Source organism: Lucilia sericata, unplaced genomic scaffold (assembly GCF_015586225.1).
Source record: "Lucilia sericata isolate MDLA Ls3-8-SP2 unplaced genomic scaffold, ASM1558622v1 Contig000082F_arrow, whole genome shotgun sequence".
Classification (NCBI taxonomy): Eukaryota; Metazoa; Arthropoda; class Insecta; order Diptera; family Calliphoridae; genus Lucilia; species Lucilia sericata.
The window spans coordinates 710,247-737,870 of NW_023994115.1; the positions used below are offsets into that span (position 1 = coordinate 710,247).

At 28.4% G+C, this 27,624-nt stretch overlaps 1 protein-coding gene across 1 annotated transcript in view; it reads left to right on the top strand.

Annotated features, from left to right (window-relative positions):
• LOC119599572 (protein serrate) overlaps window positions 1–27,624 on the top strand; it is a 108,340-nt gene that overhangs the window by 49,035 nt on the left and 31,681 nt on the right. The window contains exons 4-5 of the mRNA XM_037949382.1: window positions 2,574–2,628; window positions 4,853–5,168. Coding sequence (XP_037805310.1) covers window positions 2,574–2,628; window positions 4,853–5,168 — 371 coding nt within the window. The remainder of the gene's footprint in view (window positions 1–2,573; window positions 2,629–4,852; window positions 5,169–27,624) is intronic.

Sequence of the window (27,624 nt, forward strand, 5' to 3'; positions counted from 1 at the left end):
TCGAAACTATTTTTTGCTCTATATTCGAAACTCTTGTTTTCTTTCGACGTTGTCTTGTACATAACCAATACTATAGTCTAATCTGTAGTCGATATTATTGTCTGATCAGTAGTCGTAACTAAAGCTTGATCTACAGATAAGACTATAGCTTGTTCTACAGTCGAGACTAGAGCTTCAACTATAGTTCGCTCTATGATCTATAGATTAAACTCTAGACTAGACTATAGACTAGACTATAGACTAGACTATAGACTAGACCATAGACTAGACTATAGACTAGACTATAGACTAGACTATAGACTAGACTATAGACTAGACTATAGACTAGACTATAGACTAGACTATAGACTAGACTATAGACTAGACTATATACTAGACTATATACTAGACTATAAACTAGACTATAAACTAGACTATAGACTAGACTATAGACTAGACTATAGACTAGACTATAGACTAGACTATAGACTAGACTATAGACTAGACTATAGACTAGACTATAGACTAGACTATAGACTAGACTATAGACTAGACTATAGACTAGACTATAGACTAGACTATAGACTAGACTATAGACTAGACTATAGACTAGACTATAGACTAGACTATAGACTAGACTATAGACTAGACTATAGACTAGACTATAGACTAGACTATAGACTAGACTATAGACTAGACTATAGACTAGACTATAGACTAGACTATAGACTAGACTATAGACTAGACTATAGACTAGACTATAGACTAGACTATAGACTAGACTATAGACTAGACTATAGACTAGACTATAGACTAGACTATAGACTAGACTATAGACTAGACTATAGACTAGACTATAGACTAGACTATAGACTAGACTATAGACTAGACTATAGACTAGACTATAGACTAGACTATAGACTAGACTATAGACTAGACTATAGACTAGACTATAGACTAGACTATAGACTAGACTATAGACTAGACTATAGACTAGACTATAGACTAGACTATAGACTAGACTATAGACTAGACTAGACTAGACTATAGACTAGACTATAGACTAGACTATAGACTAGACTATAGACTAGACTATAGACTAGACTATAGACTAGACTATAGACAGCACTATAGACTAGACTATAGACAGCACTATAGACTATAGACTTCACTATAGACAGCACTATAGAGAGAACTATATACTAGACTGTATATTATACAGTCGAGAATATATTGGGCTCTGGTCATGGTCAATTGTACATATACATACATATGTGCTGCTATCGTCAGTTCATTATACTTATAGTAGAGACTATAGTAGATTTCTTATTTTACTCTCATTACTTTTCGAGTGTATTCGAAACAACCATACCAAACTCTTACATACCTTGATGGTTACGGATATTTGAAGATTAGATTAGTTCCTTTTTTCCAAATCTAACTACATTTGTTGAAATGAGTTTAATTGCTTAGAAAAATAAATGTAAAAAAATAAAGAAACTTTCTTTTATTAGATGGTTTTACTAAGATTTTCCACAATTTTGTTTAACAATTTTTAAACTAACAGAAATTGATAAAGCATAAAATTTCTAAAAAAACTGACATTTAAATTAAATTTTAAACTTAAATTGTTTAAAAGTTTTAATGTGAATTTTTTTTGTAACAAAACAAAAAAGTTAATAGCTTGAATTTGTTATGGATTTAAAATAAATTACAAGTGATTTTATTTTTTTCTGAATATAATGAGAAATATAATTTATTTTATGTTTTAAAACAAAAAACTAATTGTTTACCCAAGCAGTATTATTAGATAACTGGCATAGCAAATTTGAATATTATACCAACTTATTGAAAATATGTCATTTTAAACAAATTTGTTATAGTTATTTAGTAAGGTATTTTTTTTTTTTTTTGTTAAATTTTAAATGTTAATGTTGTTTGTTAGCCATTACCGGGTAATTGTTATTGATTAAATCTAAATTCTTTAAAATTTAAACAAATTTGTCGTTGAGTTAATAAATTTTTAAAACTTCACGTTTATTTGTGTTGTGTGATGTTAATAGTTTCATGTTTAAATTTAGTTAAATTATACTTAAAGAAAACAAAAACAAAAAAAACACATTAACACTTAAATAGTATTTAGATACTTTGACAACCTCTACTTTTCTCCCAATTCAATTAGGCTACTGTTTCCACATTTTTACCTTCTTTTTTTTTTAAACACGTAATTTTCAAGATAAAATGAGCCAACAACAACAAAACAAATAAAATGTAACCATTAACAACAACCACAAGAAATGCAAAATTAAGAAAAAACAAGAAACAGACAGTTTGTATTTTGTTTAAACTCTGACTACAAAGTACAACAAGAATACAACAAGCTTCTGTAAAATGTTAAAAAAAAAAAACAAACCAACAAATTGACAAAATAATTTAACCTTATAGTAACCTTCTAAAGCTGTTAAAATGAAACCCGCCTTTTTGTTTTTTTTTTTTTTCTTTCAAAATAAACCCAAAACAAACTAAAATCTCTTTTAAAAAACCTACTTACGAAAATGTATTTATTTTTCTTTTTTTTTTTCGTATTTTTACAGAAATCATTTACATTAATACTACAGGCGTTGGATATGTACAACATATCGTATCCAGGTATGTAATTATGTTTAAACCAAATAAATGTTGCAAATACTTATACCAGAGGAGAAACAAAACAATTGTTTAAATGTACAAATAAACAGACATTTAATTAGTTTAAAAATATTTTGTTTAACAAGTGTTTGTTTGTTGTGTGTGTGTTGTTTTAATTTAAATATTTTTTTTTGGTTTAGTTAAAAAGTTTAATAACAATTTAAATTTATTTCAAAAAAGGTTTATTATAATTAAAAACAGAAACGATGAAAACAGAATTTGAAAAGAGTAGAATTTTAGTTTTAGAAATGTAAGACATTTTTTATGTTATCAATACAAAAGGTCAAAGTTCACGGAAATTATAGTTCACAGAAATATTTACCTAATAGTGGTAACTACATTCTCTATAGTTGAGACTACAGTCTACTCTTTAGTTGAAACTATAGTCTGCTCTATAGTCGAGACTATAATTTGCTACATCGGTCCTACATACTGCTTTACAGCCGAGATTATGGTCTGCTCTATAACTAAGAAAAAAGGTCAAAAGTCAGAGAAATTGTTCATATCAATCAAATTATAACTTGGTAAAAGTTGACCGAAACTATAAAATATTGAAATTCACCAAATTCTATTCTTCACTACACTATAGTCTGTTCCTTAGTTGAGACTATAGTCTACCTTATAGTCGAGATCATAATTTGCTATATAAACGGTACAATATACTGCTATACTATAGTCTGATCCATAGTTGAGACTACAGTCTGCTTATTAGTTGGGACTAGAATCTGTTCTATAGTCAAGATCGTAATTTGCTATAGAATCGGTACTATTTACTGTTCTACAGCCGAAACCATAGTCTGCTTTATAGTTGAGACTATAGTCTGCTCCATAGGTGACTCTATAGTCTGCTCCATAGTTGAGACTATAGTCAGCCTTATAGTCGAGATAATAATTTGCTATAAATCGGTACTATATACTGTTCTACAGCCGAAACCATAGTCTGCTCTATAGTCTATAGTCTGCTCTATAATTGAGACTATAGTCTGCTCCATAGTTGAGACTATAGTCGGCTCTATAGTCAATATCGTAATTTGCTATATAATCGGTACTTTGCTCTGTAATTAACACAAAAGGTCAAAGGTCACAGAAATTATTGTTCATAGAAAGATTACCCAATCTAATTATAACTTACTAATAGTTGACCGAAACTATAAAATATTGAAATCCTCGTCTCGAGACTATAATTCGCTATATACTCGGTACTGTATACTGCTCTATAGTCTGTACTACAATCTAGTGTATAGTCAAGACTATAGTCTGCTGTACAGCCCATACTACAACCGAGACTATATATAAACTATAGGCGGCTCAATAGTTAATACTATTCGACTGCTAAATAGTCGAAACTTTTATCTTCTCTGTTGTCGAGAAACTTCCAGCGTTTAAGTATATTGCATAAAAAACGTTAAAGTTAAACATAGATGGCGCTGCAATTAACTCCTTTTCCAAATGAAACAATTTCTTAAAATCTCTGCTTATGGGTTGGTTGGCTTAAATTCTTTTTTTTTTTCTTATAAAAATTTAAATAAAATACAACAACAACAAGATGAGAAAAACAAAACTACAAAAACATATCCTAAGCATGTGATAGTTTTAGTTGAACTTGTCGTTAACATTTTGTGTATGGACGCCAACGTTGATTTCAATTTACAGAAACCAATGTTTTTAGTGATTTCTTCTACATTTTAGTTGTTGTTTTGGTTTTAAAACAAATCTACATTTTTGTTAACAATTGCCACCATGATCGTTTCCTTAAACATAACAGCAGCAGCAGCAACAACTAAAACAACAACATCTCTTACATTTAACACAACAACTTCAAACAACAACAGTAACTACAATGTAAATGATTTTTAAATTCAAACGTGGTGAAAAATACAAAATAAAAAAAAACTTAAACTTCAAATCCAAACGTCAAACTAATGTTTTTTTTTGTACAACAAAACGAAACAAAAAAAAAACAAACAACACATTTTCCATTTCTTAAAACAAACAACAAACACCACCCATCTTGTGTTCATTTCATTTAAACAAAATATACTAGATAGATATATCCTACTTTTTTTTTCTTTTTCATTTTTTTTCAACTTGTTTTTGTTTACATTTTTTTCATTTTGTTTCTTTAAATTCTCCACCTCCTTCTTTAAACAACAACTACAACAACAATCACAACAAAAAAAAAAAGACTCTGAAAGGTTAATTGAAGAAACATCATTTTCAAGCGTGATTCTACCATCACCCGAATGGAAAACATTGGATCATATTGGTCGCAATGCTCGCATTACATATCGTGTCAGAGTTCAATGTGCAGCTACTTATTATAATACAACATGTACAACGTTTTGTCGTCCCCGCAACGATCAATTTGGTCATTACAACTGTGGGCCACAGGGTGAAAAGATCTGTCTAAATGGCTGGATGGGTGATAATTGTGAAAAGGCCATTTGTAAGCCCGGCTGTGATCCCATCCATGGCAAATGCGATAAACCTGGTGAATGCGAGTAAGTACAATAATTTGCTTTTTTTTAATGTTTTTATTATAATAATATTCTTTTTAATATTTATAATTACTAGTACTGTTTTAATGGCTCTTACAGTTATGACAGTTTGTTGTGTTAAGGAAATTTGCTTTTAAAAAAGAAATTGTTGCAAAAAGTGGCTAGCAAGAAAAAAGTTGTAGCTTTAGCTTTTTTTACAAAAAAAAGGGCAAATGTTATTGTTAATGTGGTTTTGTTTTTATTATCAGTGTTTTTTTTTCTGTATTTGTTTTGTTTTCTTTAGTTTTAAATAGAAAGTAGTTTTTATTACTTTCACAGCTTAAAAAAATATTGACTTTTAATCACGTTTTTGTTGCTTTAAATTTTGTAGTAATTAATTTTCTGCTTTATTTAATAAGTCTTTTACTTTCAAGCTGTTTTATTAAAGTGTTTTTAATGTTTAAAAAGTTTTTTAATAAAAACATTTGCAGTTATAGGAAATTTGTATATAATTAAAATAAATCATACGCCACCTTGCACAAGGGAGATCTGTTTTATGTTGCTGATATTACGTAAAATTTTTCAAAATTTTTAACACAAATTATTGAAAAGGAAAGTCTAGTTTATAGTCTAGTCTATAGTCTAGTCTATAGTCTAGTCTATAGTCTAGTCTATAGTCTAGTCTATAGTCTAGTCTATAGTCTAGTCTATAGTCTAGTCTATAGTCTAGTCTATAGTCTAGTCTATAGTCTAGTCTATAGTCTAGTCTATAGTCTAGTCTATAGTCTAGTCTATAGTCTAGTCTATAGTCTAGTCTAGTCTATAGTCTAGTCTATAGTCTAGTCTAGTCTAGTCTATAGTCTAGTCTATAGTCTAGTCTATCTAGTCTATAGTCTAGTCTATAGTCTAGTCTATAGTCTAGTCTAGTCTATAGTCTAGTCTATAGTCTAGTCTATAGTCTAGTCTATAGTCTAGTCTATAGTCTAGTCTATAGTCTAGTCTATAGTCTAGTCTATAGTCTAGTCTAGTCTAGTCTAGTCTAGTCTATAGTCTAGTCTATAGTCTAGTCTATAGTCTAGTCTATAGTCTAGTCTATAGTCTAGTCTATAGTCTAGTCTATAGTCTAGTCTATAGTCTAGTCTATAGTCTAGTCTATAGTCTAGTCTATAGTCTAGTCTATAGTCTAGTTTAGTCTTGCCTATAGTATAGCCTTCAATGTAGTCTGTACTATAGTCGTTTTAAATATTCATCATACGCCACCATGATGTAATCCTTTTTTGCACACAAATGTTAAGTATTCATATACTTTTGCATATGTATGTCTATAAAATTTGTAGACAGAATCAAAGAATTATTTCAGAATATAAAACTAATCTCAATTTTTTTTTTTTATTTTAACAAAATCGAAAATGTATTAATTTAAATCAGATAACAATTATTACAACTATCTTTTATCTTCTTATCTTTCAAATTGTTTATATTAAATTACAAAATCCAAAACTACTTTTTTCGGGCATCACTTTTTTTTCTTCTTCGTAACATTAGAAATTCTAGGCCAAATCAACTGCCACTAATTATAGTTTATGTTATAATCATAATTTAAAATTGTTGTTTTACAGCAATGATTTTCAGTTGAAAAAAGACCAAAAAGAAAAGCAAAAAACCAAAAGCTATTAAATTTGGACCAAAAATAAAATAACAAAAAGAAAAAAACTATTTATATTGCATAAAAGGCCAGACCTCTACTGGAGAGTTTAAATTTAGTATATTGAAAAGTAAAATAAGAAATAAATATACGTTGATGTTTTAAAATTTGATTTTTTTCGTACTATTTTGGAGGAGAAAATCATAAACCATGCTTATGGTTTGGTTTATTATTGTAACCTGGCTATGGTTATAGAAAATTTAGTGTTGTTTTGTGGCTGTGGAAGACCATGACGCCCCTTTTCCATGATTCCCAGCTTGAGGTTTCTTCTAGATGTGGCTGGTTGGGTGCTTGTGGTTTGTTGCACTTCACCAAAAATCACGTATTCTGTGTTACACTATTTTCAACGTTACAATGCAACAAAACTTAACTAAATACAACAACAAAACAAAAAAATCACAAACGTTTGTTCGTGCATACAACACAAAATTCAATACATACTTATTTAGTCGTAATGTAGAAAAATAGTAACAACATCAACGAGAACATACAACAAAATCCTAAAAAAAAATTAAAACGAATTTTAGACAAGGTATTTCTTTATTTAAGTTTTATTTTTTTTTTTTTTGTTGCTGACAACAACTTTAGCAAAAAAATTAAAAAAAAAAACTAAAACATCGATCGATGAGTTTGAAATTTCAAACTGATGATGCTGGTAGTTTGTGCTTGATGAGGTTGTATGATGATGGCTAAAGTAATTTAAATCAAAATAGCAGCAACAACAACTAGACAAAAAAAAATCCAACAATGGCCAAAACATCGAAAACCGTAGAGAGCCGAAACAATAATAAAAACAACAGCAAGAAAATCATGTTTGGCTTTTTTTAGCAGTAGTTCGGTTAGTTACTCAGAAGCCCAAAGATTTCATTATTGTAGTCTGTTTTTTTTAATTTAAAAGGAGGTTGGCTCCACCTACAATTTTAGTTTTTTTTCTTTTCCCATTTTATTTGAACTACAAATAGTAGTAAATACAAAAAAAAATCATTTGAAACACTATAACTATAGTTTTAGCAAAAATTTGCCTTTGAATTCAAATGTTTTGCTTAAACAAAATTGTTAATCGTAATAAATGAAATCAAATGTAAAGTTAAAGTTTTAGTAGATTTGCTATAAACAATTGTTATTGTTTTAAGAAAAAAAAAAATTTCTATGAAGAAAAAATACTTTTTATAGTAAAAACAACAACCAAGACGTGCCCTATAAACAGAGTTTTAAATAAGTTAAATGATGTGCCAAGTAACATAACATTTTTTAACTTAAGTTAATTTTTAATTTAACTCCCCAAGCTATAGAGCAGCCACACACAAAAGTCTCTCTTAAGAGTTTTCTTGTAATCTTGCATTCATGTATTCATAACAGAACTAGTCAGAGAGCTAATTTTTCGCTCTCTGTCTATGTCCGTTTTTAATGATCTACAGTTGGGTTAAGAAACCTGTTTTAATGTAATTAAACTCTCAATGCTTTAGAATAGCGGTACGCAAAAATCTCTCTTAAGGGTTTCCTGGCTTTCATGTATAAAAAAAAAACTAAACTGGTCGAAGAGCTAATTATTATCTCTCTGCCTACGACCGTTTTAGAGTTGATGAAATCAGAAGAAAAATTCTTTAAATTAGAAAGTTTTTTCTTCAGAATAGTTTTAGGCGAGGTTCTACTGGCTGGTTTTGTTCGTTTTGTATATGTGGATTCAAGTTTCATAAGAGAGCTCTTTACCTAGCTCTGGTTAAGAAGTTATATGAGAATGTATTGGTGCATGTTATCATGTGAGGGAATGAAAATAAAATTCCATTAGCCTTCTTGCTCTAGAGATGTGTTTGACATTCGTTATTTTAGAGAATAATTGACCATGGTTCATGGACAATTTTCATTGGATTTGAAATGTATTCCCTTACATTGGATTTAAGAGAGCTTTCATAAGAGAGCCCTTTGCCTAGCTGTGGTTAAGAAGTTATATAAGAATGTATTGGTGCATGTTATCATGTTATCGGAATGAAAATAAAATTCCATTAGCCTTCTTGCACTAGAGATGTATTTGACATTATTTAAGAGAAGACTCCGAAAGGAGAAATTCTCTAAATACAAAAATAATGGACCATATTCTATTGGATTGGAAATGTATTCCCAGCAAAAGCTTACATTGCAGAGTAATAAATTAAAAAGCTAAAAAATGCTCTTCTTTACCTCTTCATTAGCACTTTAACTCATTATTTTGACAGGGTGATGACATTCGTGACAAAATAACTACATAAATAAGTTCTTACAAATAAGAAGTTAAAAAGAAGAAAGTTGTTTTGTTGAAAAACAAAAAATTGTTCACATAGAATACGAATCTGGGTTTAAATTGCTAGACGTTTCTCTCTGAGTAGTTTGCCAAGAGGCAGAGGGCAGTTGGACTTATTTCACATTTCATTGACTTGATTAGTGTTAAAATTGTCTGCAGAATTGGCTTGCAAATTAATAGCTAAAGAGATGAAACTCTTTAAAAACTCTGCCCTTTTAACACAAACAAAAAATGAATTACATTTTTATTTTACCTCAAAACCAACAACAACAAAACAATAATACAAAAAGAGGGAGTATTTCTGGGCTTCTATTTTTTTTCTTCTTATTTTAACCATTTGTTGTTGCTTTTCCCTATTATTCGCTTCTTCAAATAACAATAATATTTAAGCAAGAAAAAAAAAACCGTCAGTAGTAGAAGTAGTAGATGTTGTATTAATGTATTGATGGCTCATCTTAGATGCCCTCACAAAAATATAAAACTGCCACCGCTAAAAACTCCAACAAACAAACGAACAAATAAAACTACGAAACAAAAAATCACATTTAAACAAAAAGCTTCATTCGCCAACCAGCATATTGCAAACTTTTTTTTTTATTTCAAACCAGAACCTTTAAAACATTTCTACTTGGAATGAAAAAGCAATGTTAAGTTTGAATTGTATATTTCCTTGTTCTATGTTTAACAAAAATCTTTGTTTTAGAATAACTTTTTTTAAGGGATTTAAACTTGATTTTAAAACCTTTACTACCAAAAAAGCCTGTGAAAAATCTATTTTTAATGTTTGAGATTGTAGTTTAAAGTTGTATTTGTTGATTTAGGTTTAATTCTAAATCATGTTTTAAATGGTGTACATCATTTTAACATACCGTTAAGATGTTTTTTCTCTATTTATTTTCAACCAAACTGACAGTTGTTTAATTAGTTACTCGGGCATAAGTTTTATTCCAAAAGGGGGTTTTCCCTAAGCTTGTTTTAGTTTTTTTTTTTTTGTAAGAAAAAAAGAGGCTGGAAAAACAAATATTGGTTTTTCTTTAATTTTGTTTTAATTTGAAGGAAATATGTTTTTAATATTTATTACATATTCCTCATTTGAAGCTACTTGCTTTCAACAAAGTTTGTGACTTAAGTCTTTTGTTTTTGAATTGTGTTTTGATTAAATATTGTTTGTTTAATACAAAATTTTTTAATTTACTGTTAAAAGAGTTTAAAAACTTAAATTTTAAAACAAATTCTTTAGGACTTTTTTAAAACCTGCTGAATTTTATTAAGAAAAAGTTAATTTTTTTAAACAAACTTTTAGCTATTAACCTTTTGATACTTCTTGATTTTATAAAAATTTTCATTTTTTTTATTCAACATTATTCATGGACTTTCTCTTACGCTCTCAATATTTCTTTCTCTCTCTCTCTCTCTTTTGCACATTTACTAACAATAAAAAGCGCAACCTTTGATGTTCAATAAGATTTCTTTCAATTTCTTATAACCCCTCACTAAACCTTTAGTAACAAATTAAAAGTCATTCAAACATCATTATGATCATAAATAATAAAAGTTTCTTGTTAACAACAATTTTCCACAACAATTATTACAAAATATCAAAAAAAAAAAAAATCATTAAAAGATAAATTATATTGAACAGCAGCTTCCTGTAAGTAAATTCAAACTAAAATTTATTAAACTGAAAATCAAAAAAAAAAAAAAAATAATAATATATAAATAAAAAGTAGACTTAAAAAAAGAAGTTAGTTGACAAATATGATATACAAAAGCTTTTGACAACTCTTATTAAAAATACAATTAAAATGTTGCTAGGTTTTTTTCGTTATACGTTTTCAATATAGTTTTCTTGATTTTCTTTTGTTTAACAACAAAAAACTAGTCATTGCTTGTCTTTAAACTTTATTCAGTTAGAAAGTCTATAGTATCTAGTTTAACCAAACGAAAGCTTAACTAAATCAAAACTAAAATGAAATTAAAAAAAAAAATTGTAATACCTCGCCCATCTCTGTAAATGGTAATGCCATAAAAAGTAAACGGCTTAATAGCAATCACTTTAATACTCTATTTATATCTTTCAATACTTAAAAGCTAAAACGCAAGAAAAAAAATAACAAAATCAAACGCAATATAGTAAGTTACTAGGTTTTGTTTAACAGACGTTTATTAAAAACTCAAAACAAATTGAAAAGAAGGAAAAAAAAACAACAGTTGAGATAAATATTGTTAGAGTTTTTATATAAAAATGAGGTATCCTAGTGCAACAAGTGAAGTATAGTTACGACAATAATAGACATCAGCGCAAAGGAACAAAAAATCAGCTAGCAAAAGAAACTGGCTGATAATATGACAAAAAAAAACACAAGTTTATTAAAATATTCAAACTGTAGACATAAAAAAACTCCAACTACTAACGCAGATACTACACCAACACTTCTAAAACTACTCACATACTTTGTGAAACGTTTTTCCTAAAGATTAAAACAGTGTGTAAAAGTTGGGGGGAAGGATAGCCTTAATAAATTGTTTAAATGTTAAAAATTATTATTCTTTTAAAACCATCCTGCTTAATGTTACTACCTTTTAGAAATGAAACTTTAAATGAATCCTATTCTTAATTTGTACAGAAGCTTTCTTTGTTTTTTAAAGCTTTTTCTAAAAACTGATTTTCCGTTTTTTTATAACAAGATTTTTTACGCTTTTATAATAATCATCATTTTGTATATCATTATAGTTTTAAAAAGCTTTTTTTTCTAAGAAATGCAAGCTACTTTTTTTGTAAGAAGCTTTCAACGTTTTTATAATAATCGCGTTTCTTATATATCACTATAGTTAAAAAAAAGCTTTTTTCTAAGCCAAAATTTAACACCCTGTTCAATATTACTACTTTTCAACACTTTAACATTAAAATATAAAAGCTTTTTAATATTTTTTAAAGCTTTTTGTTAAAACCGATACTTTTTATAAATAAATTTTTACGCTTTTATAATAATGACGTTTCTTGTATCACTATAGTTAAAAAAGCTTTTTTTTCTAAACACGGCTTATGCATTTTTATAAGAAGCTTTTTAAGCTTTTATAAAAGAAATCGCGTTTCTTATACATATATAACTATAGTTAAAAAAGCTCTTTTCTAAAAACGAATTCTCCTTTAACTTTAACGCTTTTATAAAAAATCGTTTTATATTTAATTATATATTTAATTAAAAAGCTTTTTTTTTTTGGAAAAACAGCTTTTTACACTTTTATATTATTGAAAGTTTATTCCACAAGTTTTTATTTACACTACACTATTTCCTAAATGCCTCTTAACTTTTTATTAAAAGCTTTATTATTAAAAGCTCATTCCACAAGCTTTTACTTTTACTTCACTATTCTCTGAATATTTCTTAAGCTTTTATTTACGCTCCACTATTTCATAAATGCCTCTTAACGTTTTATTAAAAGCGTTATTATTAAAAGCTCATTCCACAAGCTTTTACTTTTACTACACTATTCTCTGAATATTTCTTAAGGTTTTATTTACGCTCCACTATTTCATAAATGCCTCTTAACTTTTTATTAAAAGCTTTATTATTAAAAGCTCATTCCACAAGCATTTACTTTTACTACACTATTCTTTTAATATTTCTTAATTGCCTCTTAATTTTTTATTAAAAGCTTTATTATTAAAAGCTCGTACTACAAGCTTTTACTTTTACCACATTATTATTATTATTATTATCTTATTAAAAGATCATTCCATAAGCTTTTACTTTTACTACACCATTCTCTGAATATTTCTTAAGCTTTTATTTACACTCTACTTTTTAATAAAGCTTTTAATAAAACGTTATTTTATTAAAAGCTCGTACTACAAGCTTTTACTTTTACTACGTTATTCTCTGACCTTATTTGTTTAAAGCTTTCAACTATTAACCTATACTTTCTTTACTATTCCTAAAATCAAGCTGTCAATTGTTGCTCAACCTTCCCTTAGCACTTTACTTTTTCTGCTTTTTCCTTAAATTTATAGACATTTTTATTTACGTTAAAACATATTGAAACGCCTGTTGACGTTTTAGTGATAGAAACCATCTCTCTCACACTCTAAAGCTTAACTTTTTGACCAGGTCTATGTAAACATTCCTATGGATACTTGCAGTTAGTAGTAGTAGTAGTTGAGATACTACTACTACTACTACCTGTAGTTTTCATTTGTTATGTTGAATGTATAGAGAGTGTAATAAAACGTGTAGCTGTTATTTTAGCGCATCTGCGAAGCACCACTCATCATTCAATATAGAGATCCCTCTATATCGTTTTTATTTGATTTTTTTTTATTATAAATAAGAAAAAAAAGCTCTGCATCATTGCTGTCTTCCTAGACTCCAACTGATGTTTATATGGATATTTAAACCGCCAGAGTATAATTTATGATTTCATTAAAGCAGCAAATTTTTTATCGGCCAACAAAATCTAAGCCATGTCATGTTGTTAAACTTATAAAGACTGATATTCAGTTTAAGGTTTTTTTTTCGCTTTACTGTGTTTTTTCGCTTAAGAAAATATGGCTGGCAGTGCGTTTTACTAAGGAAGGAAAATTGTTTGTGGAAAAATCGAAATAATATCAGCAAAGAAGACTGCGTGTTTATTGGAAATTGTGGTAAACAAGTTTTGATAGACAGTAAGCTGTTTGTTTGGAGAGTGAGTTATAGAAGGAAAGGTTTGAGTGTTTGGGATTTTAGAGTTTAAGTTCAAGTCCAAAAAGTTTCCAAACTAATTTTGAGTTTTGAGAAAAACCTTTGATGACACCTTTCGACTTTCTACAATGTATTGTTGAACTCTCAGCTTAATCAGCTGACTGATTTAGTACATTTTGATTTAGTACATTTAAACTTTTGCCATAGACTAGATCAAGCTTTATAGAAAATCTGGGCGTATATTTAAACATACATCTATGCAAAAAGTATTTAAAATTTTTTTTTATCCAATTTTATCTTTTTTTTTCAAATTAATCTTCTTTTGCTCTTAGCTTTTGAAATTTAGCTTAAATTAACTTTTTGATTTTGAAAAATTCTTTATTTGTACAAAAATTCTTACTTATCTGCCATAATGACTTAAGTCATTTTAAACAAAAACTTCTTAGAATTTTTTTTAACATTTCCTCTTTCTATTCTATTTTCTTTTTTTTTCACTCTAATGTACCGGCCACACGCAGCTGCTGTTGTCATTTCGTAGCTTTGTTAGTTTTTTTTTTTTTTTTTTGCCACTTTTCAATAAAAACTAAAGCTATTAAATTGAACATCAAATGTCATGTGAATCTTAAGTTGTCATCATAGTCATATACTTACACACTAGGCCTCGATATCAACTACTATGACTACCATTTCTACTTTAACTAAGTAAAAGAGTTTTAAATTTCAATCCACATTGAGGCACATAAGGATCAGGGATGGAAAATTTGTTGTTCAGGTGAAATTTGTATTCTGATTTTGAAAAATATTTTTTATCAAAAAATTTCGTATTCTTTTTTAAAATATAATTCAGTTGAACTGCATCTTTCGGTCAAATAAAATTTGGTGTATTTTTAGAAAAAAGTACTTTTTGGGAAAAAGTACTTTATAGGAAAAAGTACATTATAGGAAAAGTATTTTATATGAAATATTCATTTTTATAAAAAAGTACTTTATATGAAAAGTACTTTATATCATTTTTGAAAGTACTTTTAAGTAAAAAGTTTTTTAATTAAATAATGTCTATATTTTTTCCTTAAACAATGCCACAAGGACCATCTAAACATAAAACTTAGATTTTCGTACTTTTTTTAGAAAAGTACTTTTTTCCTTAAAAGTACTTTATAAATATGTAATTTTTGAAAGTATTTTTAGGTAAAAAGCTTCAATATTTTTTCCTAACAACAAGGTAACAAAGACCATCTTAACACTAAACCTTAGATTTTCGATTTTTTTTTTTGAAAAAGTACTACATAGGAAAAGTAGTTTTTAGGAAATAGTACATTTTAGGGAAAAAGTACTTTATACATGTGTCATATGAGAAAGTAGTTTTGAGTACATTTTTTATACCCTACACCACTAGGGTATTTTGTGCGTTTGCGATGTTGTTTGTAACAGGTAAAAATATTGGTCCTACATCCATCTTAAAGTATGCCAATCGGCTCAGAATCACTTTCTGAGTCGATTTAACTCTGTTCGTCTGTCCGTCCGTCCGTCTGTATGTTCATGTAAACCTTGTGCGCACGCTACAGGTCGAAATTTTCAAAACAATTTGATGAAATTTGGCACTCTTCTTTTGACCCAAGGACGAAATTGTTAATACCAGTCCATTATGTCGCATAGTCCCATATAACTGTACCCTCCCGAATAGGGCTTTTGTGCTCTTAAATATGTTAAATGTTCTTGTATCACTCCAAAAATCTGCAAAACTTAGTTTTATATAAGTCTTATTTATACTGCTGATTTTCGTTATGATCGAGCCTCATTTGACCCTATCCCCCATATAAAGTCCCCTTCAGAGGGTCAAAGGTCAAAATTCACTTAAAAACACTAATATCACGATGATATTCTGCATAAATAACTTTAATGTAGACGTAAATCCATCTACCAAAATTTATAAGGATAGGCCCATATTAACCCCCTGTCCCCATAAAACCCCCCTTTTAGAAAATCTTTTTTCTTTTTTGTCAACAAATTGTTGAAATATTTCTGAATTAAGGTAAAAAATAAATTAAATGATTTATTCTTAAAAAAAAATAATCAACATTTGTAACATAGTCACTGGTATAGGGTATCATATGGTCGATCATGGCCGACTATAAATTCTTACTTGTTTTTTATAAAATATTTTTTAAACATTTAATAATAATAACAGACAACAAGGACCAAATAAAGAAAAAAACTTAGAATTTCAACCATTGTGTGGTTGACAAAAAATGTCCTCCAAAAAAGTACTATTTGACAAAAAATTTCCCAACCCTGCTCTAAACAACATATAACGCTTGTTTGTTTTTCTTCCTTCAAACTATTACTACCTAATGTTCCAACTCCTAACGTTTGTCTATGCGACGTTTTGTTCACATTAATGTAGACGTTGTGTTGAAGTTTTTTCACTCTGTTTGAAATCACCATTAAGTGAACACTGTGTGAGTACTTTTTAACGGCCTGGTGGTGTTCGTTACACTACTGAGCTGTAGTTGTAAGTTTAAAATGATTTTGTTTGATGGCTGCGTTGTTGTCTGAATAATTGCTGTTGCTGACTATTGACAATGTTTTCGTGTGTGTGTGTATGTGCGTGTGTGTCTAAGCTTGTGAGAAAAAATCTAAATCTTAATGGTCATGTGTAATTAAAGTGTTTGATTTCAAGGTATTTTCAATAAAAATCAAATTTAATGTCACTCATGCGCATAGTAGTGCAGTGTTTTTAAATGACGTTTTTTTTTTTTTTTTTCTTTTTTATTTAAAAGTAATTTTTGTGTTAAATTTTTGAAATTTTTCAGTGATAGATGTTTAAAAAAAAAAAATAATGATTTTAATGTTTGTATTAGAAATACTTGGAAATATTCTCAATTAATTTTCAGTCAATTATAGTTGCTTTAAAAAATCTTTTAAGATTAGATTAAGAGTTTTGATTAGTTTTAGTAAGTTATTTGTAATATTTATTTATAGTTTAAATTATGGACAAAATGTTTAATAAAGAATTTAAAAAATGTTAAGTAAATTATTAATAATATTGTGATTAAAAACAGCTAAATATTACCTTAACCCAACAACCATTAACTTTAAACACAACCAGCTGAATATTTTCCAGAAAATCCTTACGAACTAACTTTTTCCCTTGACCAATACACTTACCTTAAAGTATTTACAAGTAGAGATATTTCCAGTTGTTTTTCTTTTTATTTCAAAGATTTTTGTAAATATTACTTTGGCGCAAAACATACTAATGAAGCGTCTAATTAGAGAATTCACGCTTTTTATATTTTGCATACAATATATTGCTGGAAATGCTCAAAAAAGCTAAATATTTGCACTTTTTATTTGCTTACTCTTTTAGCAAAGACACACTAAAACAGCAACAACAACAACAGCAAGCTGCATCTTCTAGTAAAAAGCATACAACTTTGTGCAGCTCTTTTTAGGATAAACACTAGAGAAGCTAAAAAAAATAAGAAATAAAATCATAAAACCACGACTTAAATAGCAATGGCTAGCTATCACATTACTTTATAGCAAAAAAATAAAAAAAGAGCAACCTTATTACAAACATAGTTAGTCGTAGTTTGTAACTAACTATACTTTGTTTTATGAGCAAAGTTTTTTTTTTGGGGTTTTGCCACCATTATAGAGGAGTTTATTTTTTTATTAGTTAAAACTGCATGCGCTTGGTTAGTTGGAGTTGTTGTTAAGCAGAATAGTAAGTTGGTGGGTTTGTTGGTTGGTTTACAGGCTCTAAGGCTAGCTGGTTGTTAAAATGTATTTTGAGATGGTGGGTTCATTGATTGTTGATATCAACTATCTCAGCATACAGCTACAACTCAATTAATAACAATTTCTCAGAACAATAAAGATTTCGTAACCTAAAAAAAAACCCCAACAACAAAGTACCAAAAAAATTATAAAAACCCTAACCCAACTCCCTCCTATTAGATTTTAGCTTTTGTATTTACAAAAAAGTATTAGAAAAAATTATTTCCTAAAAATAAGTTTAACTTTAAAAGTAATTTACTAAAATTTAAAACTCAATTTTGAAGCACATCTTAAGTGTAATAAAGCCAAAGCTTCTTTTCTTATCGGTGTTAGTTGTCGCAAGTTTGGAATTAGTTGAACTTTTAGCGATGACTTTTCAAGACAAACTTATAATTTGGTAACTTTATATAGAAAACATACAATTTATTTTGCCCCTCTTTAATATTAAAATAAAGTGCTTTAACTTACAGTTAAAATTTTCCAAGGTGTCAAAAGATAATTTTTTTGTCTTCTAGCTGATTAGTTTATGGAGTAGATTTTTATTTTGGTTGTAGTTACTGTTCTTATTTTGAAGATTATATATCATGTTATAATTTCAAATAAATAGTTTATAATTTTTTTAGACAGTTTAATTAAAAAATCATGTTGCTTTATGAAGATTTATTTAAATTTTATGAATTTATTGGCTTAACAAGAAAATACTTTTAAAAGCAGGTCAATGGAGGAGGAAAATAATGTAAAACTGTTATTATTCCCTGCACCTTTCATGAGAAAGGTATACGTATATAAGTTTGTCATTCCGTTTGTAATTTCTGTAATAGAACTTTCCGATCCAATAAAGTATATATGCATATTCCTAGTCCTTATAGATAGCGGAGTCGATTAATCTATGACTGTCTGTCTGTCCGTCTGTATGTTTATTAAAATCAAATTTCTGAAGACCCCAGATATCTTCGGGACCCAAATCTTCAACAATTGTATCAGACATGCTTTCGAGAAGTTTCCTACTTAAAATCAGAAAAATCTGTTGATAAATAAAGGAAGTATGAGCAAAAATGCGAGATAACCTTTGAAAACCTGTGCCTGTCTGTCTGTCTGTCCGTCTGTATGTTTCTAAAAATCAAATTTCTGAAGACCTTAGATATCTTCGGGACCCAAATCTTCAAGAATTGTATCAGACATGCTCTCGAGAAGTTTCCTATTTAAAATCAGAAAAATTTATTTATAAATAACGGAAATATAAGCAAAAATCCGAGATAACCTCTGAAAATGTTAAAAAGTTTCGTATAAAACTTTGTGTTGTTATTGTTTTGTTAACGCCAAAATCAGGGATGGATAATCGTGTGTGCGAAATTAAACAGGGATGAGAGCAAATGTAATTCTGGTACCATGGACTAATATTGTTACTTTTTCGTTCTTTTACTGTTATTTTTTTAGTTTTGTATAATATTGAACCCAAAAGCGTAATATTAAGCATGTAGAGCCCGGAGATAGAACCCATAAAAGGGGACTTTTTGGTACTTTTTCGTTCTTCAAATGGTACTTTTTAAATTATCTATAATACTGAACCTTGAAGCATAAAATTCAGCTGGTATAGACCTGAGTAATTGAAACCCTTAAAAGGGGACTTTTTGGTATTTTTTCGTTCCTCAAAGATCATTTTTATACCCTACACCACTATAGTGGGAAGGGTATGCATTTGTGTTGATTTTTGTAACACCCAAAAATATTGGTATTATGCGTTTTTACTGATGTTTGTAACACCCAAAAATATTGGTCCTGCACCCACCATATACCAATCGGCTCAGAATCACTTTCTGAGTCGATTTAGCTATGTCCGTCTGGCCGTAATGATACTGCTGGTTTTCGTAATGATTGGGCCTCATTTGACCCTATCCCCCATACAAAATCCCCTTGAGAAAATTACTTAATTTAAAATTTTAATAAAAATTTTAAATTGTAATACAAATTTAACGATTAATGAATATTACTCGTGATAGAGTTCGAATCCCATGCGTTCATTATTAATAAGATTCAGTATTTCGTATAAGAAATTTTAAAAATTTTAAATTTAAAAAAATAAAATAAATTTCTTAGTGAAAATGTTAATTTTTCATGAAAAGTGTAAATTAAACTCAAGCAATTACGACTTTGGTATTTTGATGTTTAATTTAAATTTGCCAATGGCACTTTAACATCATATTGATTGTTTTCAATGTTTTAAGACTTAAATTTTAGTTTATAATTCATTTTGTTAACATTCATTTTTGCTAATGAACTAAACTTGTTAAGTTTTTAACTTGATTGTTAAGATGAGGAGGAGATTTTTTTTCTACACACAGACCAAACAACCTTTTTGACTCATATAACACAATCTCATACAAAAATTGACTAAATGACTAAGTGAGTGGGATGCTGACATGTTTGTTTAATAGCTATTTTTTTGTTCAATACTTATTTTAAAGCTTTTTTAATACTTATAATAATGAGTAATAATATTTATCTAAAATATTATTTGAAAATTTTAAACAAAAATATTTACGTAAAAATTAAAAAATCCCACAAAAATTATTGATAAATTATTTGTTTAATACAAATGTATTTACCCTAACAATTAAGAAAGATTTTAAAACTGTTTTTTGTTTTAATAGACAATAACTTTTTGTTTTATTTTTAAACAAACAGATTTAAATTTTTGATTTTTTTTCTTTACATTCATACTCACTCTCATGTGTGTAAATTAGTTGTAGCAGCTTATTAACGCTTTCAACAAAACGTAACTAAAAATTTGTTTTAAAACGTTTTCACGCTTTAAGTAGATTTTTTCTTTACTCTTTTTCAAATAATTTTTTTTATTTTTAACATTCAACTGCTAACTATTTATGAGTTATGTGTTGGAGCTTGTTACTTTGTTTTTTCTTCTTTACTGTAGTAAAATTCAAAAAAAAAGATTTCAAAGTGCTGAAGTTAAATCAATATTTATTATTGGCAAACATTATTCTTTGTTTGTTTGTGTCTTTGTTGTTTTAAGTTTTCAATTTCTCATATTTGTTTGCTAGTGTGTGTAAATAAGTATTGAGTTTTTGTTTCTTATTATTTTTTAATAATTTTTACACGTGCTTTATTTAGACTTTAGTAGGTATACAAATTTTCAACAATGTATTTTCTTTTGCTTTGTAAGTGTGTGTTCTTTTGGAAAAAAAGATCTTAATTGATTTCTTTTCTATTTACCAAACAAAAGCATCTATGCTTAATTGCATTCAATGTTGAAATAATTGTTAAGGTGTAAAGTAATTTCTTGTGAGAATAAAAGAATTATCTGTCTTTAGTTTATTTACATTGCAGCCTAGAAGTATGCTACCTATTTAGACTATAGACTAACTTTAGAATAAACTACAGACTAAGATATAGACTAGACTAAAGACTAGACTATAGAAATAGGCTAGACTATAGACTAAGCTATACACTAGACTATAGACTATACTATAGACTAGAACATAGACTAGGCTATAGACTAGACTATAGACTAGACTATAGACTAGACTATAGACTAGACTATAGACTAGACTATAGACTAGACTATAGACTAGACTATAGACTAGACTATAGACTAGACTATAGACTAGACTATAGACTAGACTATAGACTAGACTATAGACTAGACTATAGACTAGACTATAGACTAGACTATAGACTAGACTATAGACTAGACTATAGACTAGACTATAGACTAGACTATAGACTAGACTATAGACTAGACTATAGACTAGACTATAGACTAGACTATAGACTAGACTATAGACTAGACTATAGACTAGACTATAGACTAGACTATAGACTAGACTATAGACTAGACTATAGACTAGACTATAGACTAGACTATAGACTAGACTATAGACTAGACTATAGACTAGACTATAGACTAGACTATAGACTAGACTATAGACTAGACTATAGACTAGACTATAGACTAGACTATAGACTAGACTATAGACTAGACTATAGACTAGACTATAGACTAGACTATAGACTAGACTATAGACTAGACTATAGACTAGACTGTAGACTAGACTATAGACTAGACTATAGACTAGACTATAGACTAGACTATAGACTAGACTATAGACTAGACTATATAGACTAGACTATAGACTAGACTATAGACTAGACTATAGACTAGACTATAGACTGACTATAGACTAGACTATAGACTAGACTATAGACTACACTATAGACTAGACTATAGACTAGACTATAGACTAGACTATAGACTAGAATATAGACTAGACTATGGACTAGACTATAGACTAGACTAGACTAGACTATAGACTAGACTATAGACTAGACTATAGACTAGACTATGGACTAGACTATAGACTAGACTATAGACTATAGACTAGACTATAGACTAGACTATAGACTAGACTAGAGACTATAGACTAGACTATAGACTAGACTATAGACTAGACTATAGACTAGACTAGAGACTAGACTATAGACTAGACTATAGACTAGACTATAGACTAGACTATAGACTAGACTATAGACTAGACTATAGACTAGAATAGACTATAGACTAGACTATACTAGACTATAGACTAGACTATAGACTAGACTATAGACTAGACTATAGACTAGACTATAGACTAGACTATAGACTAGACTATAGACTAGACTATAGACTAGACTATAGACTAGACTATAGACTAGACTATAGACTAGACTATAGACTAGACTATAGACTAGACTATAGACTATAGACTAGACTATAGACTAGACTATAGACTAGACTATAGACTAGACTATAGACTAGACTATAGACTAGACTATAGACTAGACTATAGACTAGACTATAGACTAGATAGACTAGACTATAGACTAGACTATAGACTAGACTATAGACTAGACTATAGACTAGACTATAGACTAGACTATAGACTAGACTATAGACTAGACTATAGACTAGACTATAGACTAGACTATAGACTAGACTATAGACTAGACTATAGACTAGACTATAGACTAGACTATAGACTAGACTATAGACTAGACTATAGACTAGACTATAGACTAGACTATAGACTAGACTATAGACTAGACTATAGACTAGACTATAGACTAGACTATAGACTAGACTATAGACTAGACTATAGACTAGACTATAGACTAGACTATAGACTAGACTATAGACTAGACTATAGACTAGACTATAGACTAGACTATAGACTAGACTATAGACTAGACTATAGACTAGACTATAGACTAGACTATAGACTAGACTATAGACTAGACTATAGACTAGACTATAGACTAGACTATAGACTAGACTATAGACTAGACTATAGACTAGACTATAGACTAGACTATAGACTAGACTATAGACTAGACTATAGACTAGACTATAGACTAGACTATAGACTAGACTATAGACTAGACTATAGACTAGACTATAGACTAGACTATAGACTAGACTATAGACTAGACTATAGACTAGACTATAGACTAGACTATAGACTAGACTATAGACTAGACTATAGACTAGACTATAGACTAGACTAGACTAGACTATAGACTAGACTATAGACTAGACTATAGACTAGACTGGACTATAGAGTAGACTATAGTCTAATAATTTCTTCTGTTTAGAAAAAAAGGATAGAAATTCTCACATTACCCTAAGAAGTGGTGCCTGCTTTTTAAAAAGTGACTCACTCACCAAAGCATTTCTGTTTGAATTCGATTTTTATTCCAAACATAATTAAAATTCTTTATTTCGCTGCACTCCATTAAACTTATAAGTTTATGGGAAACAATTTTTTGTTTTCTTTTTTTTTTTTTGTTCAACACAAATCAATCTGTTAAATTTTATTTATAATAAAAAATAACACCACAATATTTCGACGCCATCGCTGACAATAGTAACACAAAACATTAACAAAAAAATGAAACAACAACACTAAACAATGCAACAAAAACTAAACCATCTTAAACGTCATTTAAACAATTTTTTTTTTTTGCTAAACAAAAACGCGATAGTTTAAACCTGATACAACAAACTCGCCAAATGGTAAAAAAATTGGCAACAAAATAGTATTTTCAATTAAGCTTTTCAACACGCTTAGACACGGTTTTACAGACAGATTTTCTTTTAAAGCCAAGGAGACTATTCGAACAGCAACATTTTAGTTTAACAAAAGGAAGAAATCAGACGAAGACGATCCACTAAATATAAAAAATTGAAACTGTTGTAGTTGATGTTGTAGCATTGTTTTGTGGTGAAGGATGTTATGCAAATTTTGTGGTATTTGTTGTTGTTGCTGTGGCATTCATTCGTTTTTAAAGGAACAAGAATTTGAAGCTGGATTCATGGCTGCTACATTTTGGGAGGTTTTTTTTTCATTTCATTTTGCTTTGTTCTATAACAAACAAAAACTATTCTAAATAAGAAATGTAACGTGTTGTTTTTTTTCTAGATTTTTTTGTTGGAGTTTGGTTTATTTTCGGTATCGGTATTTTCGAAGTTTTGTTTAAGTAATTTGATTAAAACCTAAACAAATAAAAAAAAAAACTTTGTTTCTTACAACAAGCATCACGAAGATGTAGTCTTAAAAGTTGGTTAAGAATAAGAAAAAAAAACAATTTAGCTAAAACTAGGAACTAGTGAACTTAAAAACTCCGACGTAGACATTTGTTAAATGTTTTTCTTACTCGAAGTTTTTTTTGTATTTTGTATACAGTTTTGTTTTGCTTTTCTACAAAGCATACAAAACATGTCTGTTTTCAGTTTTTTCCGTTTGTTTTTTGTCTAAAATTCTTCTTTTCAAAAGGAGTGTATAATGTTCTACATGTCACTGTTGCATGTTTGACATGGGGCGGTATACGTAATTAACCAAGCGAATCAATTCTGCTAAAAAAACCCAGATCCTGGTGGTTTATTTAGTTTTTGTTAATAAACCATTATTTCCATTTTCACTAAAAAAAGAACACTACTAAATATGTATACATTTTATAAATAAAGCCGTAAAATACTAGAAATAAAAAAACAAGCATTTTCCTAGCAAATGGTGTTGAAGTCATATAAATGATGGTGCAAATGATGAAATGAACTTTTAGGGTCTTAGCTAAATCCGCTCTTACAAACAGTGCTTCATCTGCAACTTTAGCAACCTTTTTAATATTTGTCTTTAAAACCAGTAAATATGTATTAAGGTTGTGTTCGACCATATGATAATACCCTACAGCGGCGATTTTTTGTCTGAAATAGTGTATAAGTCATGGACCGATCTTCATAATTTAGAGCTAATTCCTTTAAAATACCAAATTAAAATATTACACTACTTTCAGAAGAAGGCCATCCGCCTATGGGTAACTGGGTCAATTGTGGTCCGAACATTACAGAATTCAATACAAGAAAAGTTTCATTTTAGAAGTAAAGACTTCATATAAAGTATATACGTATTCTCATAATAAGATTTAGAATCAACCCACCAAAAAAGGGGCGGTTATATCATGTCCACGCCCATTTTGTATGTTAATGCTAATTTTGATATTAACCTAAAAATAGAAAAACAAGTCTTATATGATCAAAATAATAAAAATAAGTAGGCGTAGTTATAATAAGGGCACGTCTACTTTTTATGTAGAAAATTTATGCATGTGAGTGAAAAAATTAAACAATTTTACAAAGTACCATAAACTAATATAATTATCGTTATAACCATGCCCAAAATCAAGCATTTCGCCCACTTTTCGTTATTATTTTGTTAATAATTTAGTAAAAAAGGAGCGGTTATATCATGACCACGCCCATAACGTATGTTAATGCTAATTTTGAAATAGAAAGCAATAACTTTAAAATAGAAAAACTGAATCAAGTCTTATAAGATCAAAATGCTTAAAATAAGTAGGCGTAGCTATAAAAAAGACACGCCTACTTTTTATATTATACAGTTTGATATAAAACAATACATATATGCAACTTTAATGATAATAGTTGTCTTTTTATTAATATTATATAATATTTTTTAAAAAATTTTAAAAGTGGGCATGGTCAATACAAATATTTTTGTTTATATTTGTTAAGCCTAATGCTGATTTTAATAGAATTTTGTTTTAAACAAAGATCAGAAGAGAATTATTAAAACACGTAAATGGAAATCAGCAAATAAAGTGGACGTGTGTACAATATTATCGCCCACAAATTTCTGCAGGTTATGCCCTAAGATTATGGCAAGTTTATGCATTAGGTTTAAGATCATTTCATTACAATTAAAGAGATATTTTATCCGTAAAGGGTAAAAATGTTCCTCTCAGATAATTTTACTCGAAAATTTTCTGGGATGCAAACGGTTGCAAAAGTATGCTTTTGAAATTCATCTATGGTGGTGTAGGGTATTCAAACAAGAATTGTCACATCATTTGCTACTATTCACAAATATCTTACAAATAAGTATTTGTTAGTTTTATGTTCGTTTTTTTTTTTTCGAAATTTAAAATTCATGTATTTTTCTTTAAGTGACTAATGAGCCAACAAAATGACAAATTTTCGCCCTTAAAAAAACTCTTGTAGTTTAAAGGTACTTTAGTTAAAACTAATATCAGTTTTTTTTTTTTTCAAAGTTAAAATTTTAGGTTCTTTGAGAATCATGTTTTGTTTTTCCTAGTGATATCCAACAAAAATTAGACACGTTTTGTGGCAATTTTTTTTCTATTTTCAATAAGAAAAACAAAAAAACATTATTGTTGTAACAGAAGTTCCCAAAAAAACAAAAGTTAGCAACAGATTTTTTTTATTTACTCGTTTATGTTCGTTAAGAATCTTGTTTAACAGTTTTGCTTTATGCAAATTGATTTTTTTTGTTTAAATAAATATTTAGTTTTTTTTTTGTTCTTGTTGTTGTATAATTTTCTTAACAAAATGTGTCACTTGTTAAACAATTTTCCAAAACGTTTTTGTGGCTTCATACATTTTATTTGAAACTTTTTTTTTTCTTCAAGTTACAAACAATTTAATACAACAGGATTTTTTCCAATTTCCACAATTGTGTTAGTTTTTTTTTTTTTTTTTTTTTTGTTGCAACGTTTAAGTTTGTTGCTGTTTTTTTTTATTGTGTGGCAGTTGTCACATTGCCATCATTAATGTCAGTTTAACAAACACGACTATTTTCTAGAAGTTGCTTAAATTTTACAAATTCAGAGTCATTGACAACAAAAAACAAAAAAAAACGTACCCGCACATTTTTTTGTTGTTATTTTTTAAGATTTCTTTTAAACCAATTGTGGGTTTTTTTCCACTGTATGCAGTTTTTTGCTAAGAAATTCTTTTTGTTAATTAAATTAGCAATCTTTAGCTGGTCAATAGAGAGAAAATATGTAAAATTTTTACATTGACTAAAAAATAATTGGTATTTGGTAACGGTTTTTGCGGGAAAACTAAACAATACAAGAGCAAACATTAAACCTTTTTTCCATTTTTAATTTATATCTAAAAATTTTAACTCACAGAGTTCTTAATCTAAAAGGGGTTCACATTTTTCTTTAGCTATTTGGCAAATTTTTCCTTTATATACATTTCAACCAAAAAAAAAATTCTCAACATTCTTAAAGGAATTTTGTAATAAATCTTTAATCTCTTCATACATATTAACATTTAAAAACAAAAATATACTTAAATATGTGTAAAACACATATTGTATGTATGTAAAAATAATACTATAACTATAAACGTTAACACGGTATTAAAAAAGTTTTATAACGCTATTTAAAAACTAAAGACTTAAGCTACAAACCTGCCCTGTCTGTCCGTCTGTCGGTCTGTCTAAAATGCTTCTTTTCAAGATGCATTGTTTTCTTTTTTTATTTTTTATCATGGGGTTGTAACAAGTAGTATATGTGTATGTTTTTTTTTTCCTTTTAATACTATGTTAAATGTTTAGTTTATTTAAACATTTTTCATCTTCATGAACATACTTTAAAATATGTGTTTGTTTGTAAGTAGTAAGTGTATAAAAATTGTCGACTTTTGACATCAAG